The following is a 9,041-nucleotide window of genomic DNA, read 5'->3' on the forward strand; positions in this document are numbered from 1 at the left end:
TCTGTAGACCAGGCTGGCCTCGAACTCAGAAATCTGCCTGCCTCTGCCTCCCAAGTGCTGGGATTAAAGGCATGCACCACCATGCCCGGCTTTTTTTATTTTTTAAAAGATTTATTTATAGCCGGGCAGTGGTGGCGCAGGCCTTTAATCCCAGCACTCAGGAGGCAGAGGCAGGCGGATTTCTGAGTTCGAGGCCAGCTTGGTCTACAGAGTGAGTACCAGGACAGCCAGGGCTACACAGAGAAACCCTGTCTCAAAAACAAAACAAAACAAACAAAAAAAGATTTATTTATTTTATGTATATGAGCACACTATACCTGTCTTTAGACACACCAGAAGAGGGCATAGGATCCCATAACAGATGGTTGTGAGCCACCAAGTGGTTGCTGGGAATTGAACTCAGGATCTCTGGAAGAACAGCCAGTGTTCTAACCACTGAGCCATCTCTCCAGCTCCTGTTGACTTACTCTAAAGCAGACAGCCAGACACAACGTGAGGGTTTGCACATATATATTGTTACACAAATGCTCCCCCCTCCCGTCCTATACCCTCACCCCCACTCCAGCCCCCACCCCCCCACCCCAATCCTCACACCTCGCCGGTGCTCTTAAGAAGGTCATGAGAATCCTTGCGGGAATCAGCCTTTTTAGTTGACCTCGGAACTCTTGGCTTGGGGAAAAAGCAGGTTAAACGCAGGGCCTGCTGTCCTCACATCTGCCGCGAGGCGGCAGTCTCATGATTTCCGTCTCCAGATAGCCACAGAATGCAAAACTACAACTCCCACAATCCTTCGCGCCTTGCCCTTTCTTCGCCTCCCTCTTTCCTAACAAAATGCTGACACCCTAAGAATATCTGCAAAGCGTTTTCAGTCTTCCAAACCATTCCTTAGTTCAGACGTTCCTGCTAACAAACTCCCACCGCTCTGCTTCCTTGACACTACAATACCCAGAAGTCGCTGCACCCCTTCAAGCCTACAATTTGTGTTGCCTTGGAGACAGAGAAACGCTAGACCGCTGGTTGGGTAAGGGGGAGAATGCGTCTAGAGAAAGCAGGATTCCGACCGGTGGAGAGGCCTATTTGTTCGCTTCCTTTTTCTTTTTCTTCTTTCTTTCTTCACTTCATTTTAATTCTTTTTTATGTTAGTATACAAGTTCTAAGTTTTTTTTAAAAAAATTATTTATTTTATGTATACGAGTACACACTGTAGCTGTACAGATGGTTGTGAGCCTTCATTTGGTTGTTGAGAATTGAATTTAGGACTTCTGCTCACTCCGGCTCGCTCCCGCCCAAAGATTTATTTGTTATTATAAATAAGTACACTGTAGCTGTCTTCAGACACACCAGAAAAGTGCATCAGATCTCATTACGGGTAGTTGTGGGATTTGAACTCAAGACCTTTGGAAGAGCAGTCCATGCTCTTACCCACTAGGCCATCTCATCAGCCCAAGTACTAAGTTTCTTTATGGCCTTTTTTTCATGCAATTCTATTTTCCATGGTTTTACTCTTTACTCCGTGGCTGGTTTTCCCAACAAACCTTTTCCCCAGCCTTGTATCCTGTCGTCCCCAGTAGGCAAAAGGACACATTTCAGGGTGGCCTAAGTGTCTTGAGGCGGTCCCTCTTCTCATTTCCTCTGGGTCCACTGGACAGTTGCGAGTATGACGGGAGAGGCTAGTCTGAGCATGCGGGGCGTGTTAGGCACGTTCCCGAGGTCCAAAGAGGTCTCCTGGGTGGTAAGTCTCAAGCCCCAGACAAAAGGGCCTACTTAAGATATTAAGGGGGACCTGGCCACCATGTTCTCCCAGCCTTCCTCCGTCTGTGCCTATTACAGGGCCCTCCTGGCAGGCGTACTCTGCCCTCTACCCGAAACTTCTCCATCTCGGGCTGCGCTACCGTTCCCCAGCTCTCCTTCCCTATGCAATCCAATCATTTTGGTTACCTGGTCCTTTCACCTACTCTCTTTAGCCTCCTGGCCTCTTGGTCTAGCCTTCCTCTCTCCCCTCCTCCCTCGCCTCGTCTGACTTAGGGCCATGTTCACTTTGGACTCCCTCAGACATCCGTGCCTCTGACGATGTCTCCCTTTTATCTACAGTAAACCTCACCTACCATACCTAGGAACAGTCATGTGCTTTTGCTTTATTTTATTTTTCATCCACTGGGAAATGAATGCAACCTTTGGTCTCCCCCTTTCTGGTCTCCAAGATAACGAATTCCCTGCCTCGTTTGTTGGTAACACCACAGTTTCTCCTGGATAGATGGGGGTTTTGAAAGACTTGTGAGAATCTGAGTCGCCCTTCTTCTTTGGAGCTTCCCACCCTGTACCCCCATTCTTGGGCTGGGGCTCTCTCTCTCTCTCTTGGTTTCCCCTTTAGAGAAATGATGTGTAGAACCTACCCTCCGTGCTCCCCACGCACTTCCTATTTCTGGGGCCTCAAGTAAGGTCCGCTGTGCTTGGAACCTCAGTTTTCCCATCGGTGTTTGCTCAGTAGTGCCGTTGGTTCTCACACAACGACCATTCAGATGTCACAGTGGACGCCCAGTCACTGTCTTGACTGAAGATCTCAATGAGTCACTTCCCTTTCTCTAGGCACTTACGTTTATATGCAGGTTGGATGTACTACATTGTGCGGCTGACAGCATTTCACCTGTGCACACACCGGTGACTGTGTTCTTGCTAAGGGATGCCATAACAGGGTCTGGCGTCCAGTTCTACCCTTATCCCGGTGATTGCTGTGCGACCCGAGTCATTCCTTGTCCTTCACTGAGCCTAGGGTTTCCTCGAGTATTACCCCTATTCCCTTTCTCCTTGGTGAGATGTCAAGTGGCTCCGGAAGTGGCTTGAATGGAGTCATAATTTGATAAGGTAGGACCAGAAATCATTAGGGTTGCTCTGGCAAGGCCCTTCCCCTTTACATGGGATTTCTACTGAGATTCCTAGAAAAATTCAGGTTGAATTGTGCTGTGGAGTCTTCAGACTCCAAGGTGGGACGCTCCTCTTCTCACGTGCCCATCATTTCCCCATGGCTTTCTAAACAGTCACAGAAGAAAATCTGTCCTCTCCTCTCAGGGTCACAAGGTCTCCAGACAGGCGACAACGAGGGTGGAAACGCCCTTTTGGGGCGTGGACATCCTTAGTCCCTTGCCAAAGCCTGAGGTTCGGCCGTACAAGCTCACGATTGCGCACGGCGGAAGGGCGCGTGGAAGCCCAGGGAGCCCGAGGTGTGGACCGCTAGAAGCACCCCGGAATGGAGGCATACCGAATGGACTCCAACGGGAGCTTGGCCGAACCCCTAAGAAAAGCGCTTAGCGTAGGAAGGGCGCCCACGGGTCCACGGAATAGCCGGCCAATCTGCGCGCTACGCAAATTACCGAGGGCGTGGCCTCGCGCTGTCTCCGGGGTTCTGCGACCGCTGCGTCTGGTGGCGCGTCAGGGGGCGTGGCTCCGCGCTCCTGGGGAAGCCCTGGGGGCGGGGCCGCACTGTCCTACGTCCTTCTGGAGGGGCGGGGGCGACCGGGGAGAGGCGCTGAAGGGATCCCTGGGGTCTGGGAGGCGAGTGCGCAGGCGCGGGGGCTCTGTCGCTAGCAGTTCTGTGGCAGCTGGGAGACGGAGGACGCAGCAGGGAGACAGGTGAGGGGGGTCTGGTGACTGCGAGCCTTCGGTGGGAATGATTGATGGCGTGTGTATGTGTGTGTGTGTGTGTGTGTGAGAGAGAGAGAGAGAGAGAGAGACAGAGAGACAGAGACCTGTTTGCGTGGGTCGCTCTGATGATCTGAGTTGATTCGGGTGCACCGCCTGAAGCTTCGTGTACTCTTGGCGTGTACTGTTGTGGGGTGGACACAGTATGAGAATGCTTCAGGAGACTCCACGTGTGTGTATATGTGTGTGTGTGCGCGAGAGAAGAGAAATGGAAGAGGGGGGTTGGAGGGGGACGGGGAGTGGGAGGGGGAAGGGAGAGGGGGAGAGACGGACTAGGCCCGTGAGCCCCAAGAAACAGGTGCGAATACCACCAACTGCGTGATGTGACCAGTGTGCCCTGCTACGCTACAAGAAGGGGCCGCGAGTGGATGTAGGAACGGAGTTCTTAGCATCTCGGTTGTACCTGTGTGTGAGTGTGACAGACTGATGGAGCTATTTATCATAGTCTGAGGGCACTCGGCCCGTGGGGCCCAGGAACAGGTACAGGAACTGATTCGAGTCCTAGTGGGAAAGGAAGCCACCGCAGGCTGGAGGGGGCCAAGGGTGTGGGCACACAGTTCTGAGTATCTCTATTGTCCCTAGCTGTGCGGGTGTGAGAGTGTTTGCTTGTGTGTGTGTGTGTGTGTGTGTGTGTGTGTGTGTGTGAGAGAGAGAGAGAGAGAGAGAGAGGCTGATGAAGTTATTTATCAAAGTCTAGAGATACAGTGAGCCATCAGATGACAGTGGCTTTGTGAGTGTGTGCCAGTGTGTGATTGATCCTGCCTCATCTCATTTGTTACCGTGGCAACGGGCTCCTCTAGAGGAGGAGATGTGATGGCCTAGTCTGGGAAAGTGAACCCCTTAAGGATGAGAGTTTTCCTTCTGTACAAAGGGATAAATGGCGCCCATCAGAGTGTTGATGGAAAGGCTAAACAGACTGTGAAATTGTACAGGTGAAATGCCTTGTATAATGCGTGGGACATACTGAGTGCGGTGTAGCGTCTGGCCTTTGTTGTAGAGCTGAGGGTGGAGGTTTCATGCTGTGTTGTTGGCCTGTGTACAGGTAGGATTGTAGTGGCAAAGGAGTTTTTGTGTCTGCATTTGGAATTTGGCTGTCTTTCACCTCTAACAGACGTTCTGGGTTGAGCAGTGGTGTACCCCCCTCCCCCCAGACACACACACACTCCTTTACCCCTAGGCAAGCACCTGGCTTCTTGGTGTCTACCCAAGAATGGTCCTGCGGGAAAGTTGCACCCTACCCTGACCTGTGGAACCTGTTGGGTGCCTTCCTTATCAGGGTACCTCGGGGGCTTCAGTAGAGGGGTGGTGGGGAGTGGGAAGGGCCTCAGGCCAGACACCTTTAATGCTAGGACCTAATAGCATACGGGAGACAGAGGAAGGTGAGTCCCTGTGAATTTAAGTCTAGCTTGGTTTACAAATAGATTTCCAGGACAGGGCTACACAGTGAGATTCTGTCTCTCTCCCCACCCCACCCCCTCGCCCAAAATAAAGAGGCATGGCCAGGCACTGCTCTTAAATTTAGGATGGAGACTCCTGTGGACGCATGGGTAAAGAGGTTTCCTTAGTCCCTACTGGCTGCATTTTGTCCACATTTTTTGGATATAGCTGCCTAATGACTGACTCTAGTACACCGTTTGCTTTCTCCACAGCCACCAAAGCTGTTTCTAGGCTGTGTAGCCTCCTCTAAATTTTGCTAAGTCGAAAGGTCTGATTAGTCTCTCCCGCGCAGTTCCTCTCACCTTTCCCCCGGTTACATCTTATCACAGAGCCTGCTCACTGTCGCCTTCCTGATCTGGTTCCACCAGCCTTCCTCACCTCACACTGTCTTAGCACACAGCCTTTTTTTTTTTTTTTTGCCAGGGGGGGGGGGGGGGGGGGGGGGGGGGGGGGGGGGGGGGGGGGGGGGGGGGGGGGGGGGGTAGGGGGGTAGGATGTCCAGGTGGGAGGGAGGTTTCTCTGCATAGTCCTGGCTGGGATTAAGGGTATGTTCCACCCCCATCCCAACCCCTCCCACTTCTGGCTACACACAGCCTTCTTATACCTCTCTATACATCAAGTCCGTGCTTCATTAGCACAGGGCCTTAGCTGTACCTGGAAACGCTGTCTTCCCTGTACTCTGTGACTCACATTCAGATGTCAGCTTACGGCTACCTTCTTAGAGAGGTAACCTTAGCCCCTGCATCCCTCTTGGTCCCCTATACGGTCCTTGTTTTACCTCTTAGGGTACGCATGTGCCCCCATGCCCAGTTTATGTTCTGTTGGATGTGGAAACCTGGGGCTTCGTGCATGCTAGGCCATCTCACCCTGTCACCTGAGCTACATGCCCGGCTCAGCACATGCTTCTTGTTACGCAGCTTCTCTGGGTATGACGGCTCTGGGAGTAGTGAACAAGATAGTGAGTGCCTTGTCCCCACCTGAACAAATGGTGCACGGGAACAGCAACTTTCCTGCTTTGACTCTCATTACAGTGCCTGCCACCTGCAGTCACCCGCCGTAAGATGGGTGGCCGGGTGTCTGTACTCTCTTCCTTAATGTCCTGGCTGGGAGCCTATTGTGATCGTAGGAATAGACAGTGTTGTGTGATTCTCTTCTTGCCCCTTTCAGACTCTAATGATGGCGGGGGCTTATTTCAGGTGCCTTGGCCTGGCAGAGGTGGTTGGGGACTGGGGACATCAGGACCCCTGAGCTTCGTGATCTCTCTTTTCTGCTAGCACTCTGCCTCAGTCTCTGAATGTGGACCATCAGAGGTGGGAGGAAAGGATGCCTGCAGCCCGAGGGAAATCAAAATCCAAGGTAAGTGGTGACTGTAACCCTGGATCATTCTAGTCCTGCACAGTTTGTTTTCATATTTTGTACATCCACCCCTCCCCCCCACACACACCCGTTTTCATGGGAGCAATACCAATAGCCAACCCAGAGCGAGGCCTAGGTACTCTATATGAGTTAAGTTTTCCTGGAGCTGAGGAAGATGGGGGTAAAATGCTTGCCATTCAAGCAGGAGGGTCAAGTTAGGATTCCTGTTTAAAAAGCCAGTGAGATGGCTCATCAGATAAAGGCACCACCCACCAAGCCTGGTCACTTGAGGTTGATTCTCAAGACTTACCTTGTGGTAGGAGAGAATTGACTTCTCCTTCAAACTGTTTCCTGACATCCATGTTGCACCATGGCACATACCTTTCCATGTACACACATAAATAAGTAGATAAATGTAAAACAAAAAGTCAGGAAGAAAGAAATAAAGACCAGGTTCAATAATATCCATCTGTAATCCCACTGCCTCTGAAGATCCAGATTCAGCCAGCGAGAGACCCTGTCTCAGAAAACAAGGTGGAGAACAGCCGATCGACCTCGGCTCACCATCTGCTTGACATATGTGCGCCCTTACACGTGCACACGCCCAAATGAACGTATACATCCGCTTATCCTCCACCCCATACACATCATCTTCCTGTGTTGTGATAAACCATTGATAACCGGATTAAAGAACAGATTTTAATTTAGAAGGAGCCAGACTGTACGATTGAATGCCAGCTCCATCATTTAGTAATCATGTGAAACTGCAATAATTTACCTCACCTCATCTCTCTAGGTCCTAGTTTCCTCATTTGTAGTGTTACTATGATCCTTTTGGTAATGCCTTATCAGCATATTTAGGTACTTAGAGAAAAAAATGCCTCGACTATAAATACCAATAAGTCCAAATTGCTGGGTTTTTTTTTTAAGCAGCATGATCTTTAATAACAGTTTCATTATCTTATTACATTATTATGCTATATGCTACTAAATTTATTTAATACCTCTGCTCTTTTGGTCTCAGAACCCCTGTCCTGACAAGTCTCCTGTAGTCACCATTTTTCTCCAGCCGTGCAGAAAGCACTTTTGAAGCTCATGGCTGAGTAGACTCATAATTTTCTTTCATTTCAGGCACCAGTGACTTTTGGGGACTTAGCCATCTACTTTTCCCAAGAGGAATGGGAATGGCTGAGTCCCATTCAGAAAGATTTGTACGAAGATGTCATGTTGGAGAACTATCACAACCTGGTCTCAGTTGGTAAGGTGTCGTGGCCCGCACTTCCCACCCCAGCCCCTGTCAGTAATCCAGAACCAGCCTGTGAAGGGCATGAGTCAGTTAGGGTCTTTTCAGGAAAATGGAAGTTGTGTGAATTCTTTTAAAAGCAGGTGTGTGTGTGTGTGTGTGTGTGTGTGTGTGTGTGTGTGTGTGTGGTCTCTGTCTGTTTCTGAATTACACAGTTGGTTGGTTTTTTTTTTTTTACTGTAGACACAGAGTTAGACATCAGTTACCACAGAACCTTTTTCATTCCTCTCCAATGAAGCCTGGGAGTCAAGAGCAATTCATTTCCGATGTCTGTATATCCTGTGAGAATGGGCAATCCCTAGCTCGTCATTCTGTCTCTTTGGATTTTCTAATCTGAGCCTTGTATACAAATGGAGTCATAACTGTACGGCCTTTTCTCATTTAGTATAATGTTTTGAGGCTCGCAACTGTTGCTACACATATCAGTACTTTATTCTGATGTATTACTGAATCATTACATTGTGTGGCTAGAGTGCATCTCGTTTATCTTTCATTAACCAATGGGTGTTTATGTTGCTCTACTTTTAATGAATTACTGCTGTGAGCGTCCATGAATAGGTTTTGGGGCATATGTTTTTATTTCCCTTGGTTATATATTTATAAATGGAATGGGTGTGTTATATGGAAACTGCACATTTTTTATGATTTACATCTTTTATGTGTGTGAGCATTTTGCCTGCATGTATGTATGAACACTGTGTACACACCTGGTACCTATGGAGGCTAGAGAGAGCATCAGATCCCCTGGAACCATAGCCACAGACAGTTGTAAGTCACTGTTGTTAACCTCTAAGCCATCTCTCCAGGCCCCCCTTGCCATGTAATTTTTATCATTGTTGCTTTGAAAGAATTTGCTATAAAGAGCTGACAGGTATTAAAAGGTGAACTTGAACATTGATTTAACACAGAGGTGTAACAGGGATGTAGCTACCACCTCGAAGGCTGTGGGGAGAAAAGGGAAGAGTTGATGGCTTTTTAGGGATGAAAGGAAGAACCTTGCAAAGCTAGAATTCGGATTTCTGAAAGAGAAGGGGAGTGCGTTGGCTGGTTTGCTTATGAGTTGAGTTCTGTGAATAGGGGATTCAAAGAAAACTGGCAATTAAAATAGAACCCCAACTGACAAAACTGGCAAAGGGCACATTTAGATTGCAGAGCTTGAGGCCATGCAAAGTCAAATTCTTTGACTTTGTAAATCCTCAATGGATCCAGTTGTGATTTTCTTCGTGTGTGTGTGTGTGTGTGTGTGTGT

General features: G+C 49.2%; 1 protein-coding gene across 2 annotated transcripts in view; it reads left to right on the forward strand.

The window, feature by feature from the left end:
* Positions 1-3,558: 3,558 nt before the first annotated feature.
* Znf667 (zinc finger protein 667) overlaps positions 3,559-9,041 on the forward strand; it is a 25,224-nt gene continuing 19,741 nt past the window's right edge. Inside the window, exons 1-3 of one of the 2 annotated variants that reach the window (XM_029532131.1) lie at positions 3,559-3,627; positions 6,408-6,489; positions 7,621-7,747. In XM_029532131.1, the coding sequence (XP_029387991.1) occupies positions 6,457-6,489; positions 7,621-7,747 (160 nt within the window). In that variant the 5' untranslated portion in view covers positions 3,559-3,627; positions 6,408-6,456. Of the gene's footprint in view, positions 3,628-6,329; positions 6,490-7,620; positions 7,748-9,041 lie in introns of both variants that reach the window. The other variant, XM_029532130.1, reaches the window with a different exon arrangement.

This window comes from Mus pahari, chromosome 19 (assembly GCF_900095145.1).
Source record: "Mus pahari chromosome 19, PAHARI_EIJ_v1.1, whole genome shotgun sequence".
In the NCBI taxonomy this organism is placed as follows: Eukaryota; Metazoa; Chordata; class Mammalia; order Rodentia; family Muridae; genus Mus; species Mus pahari.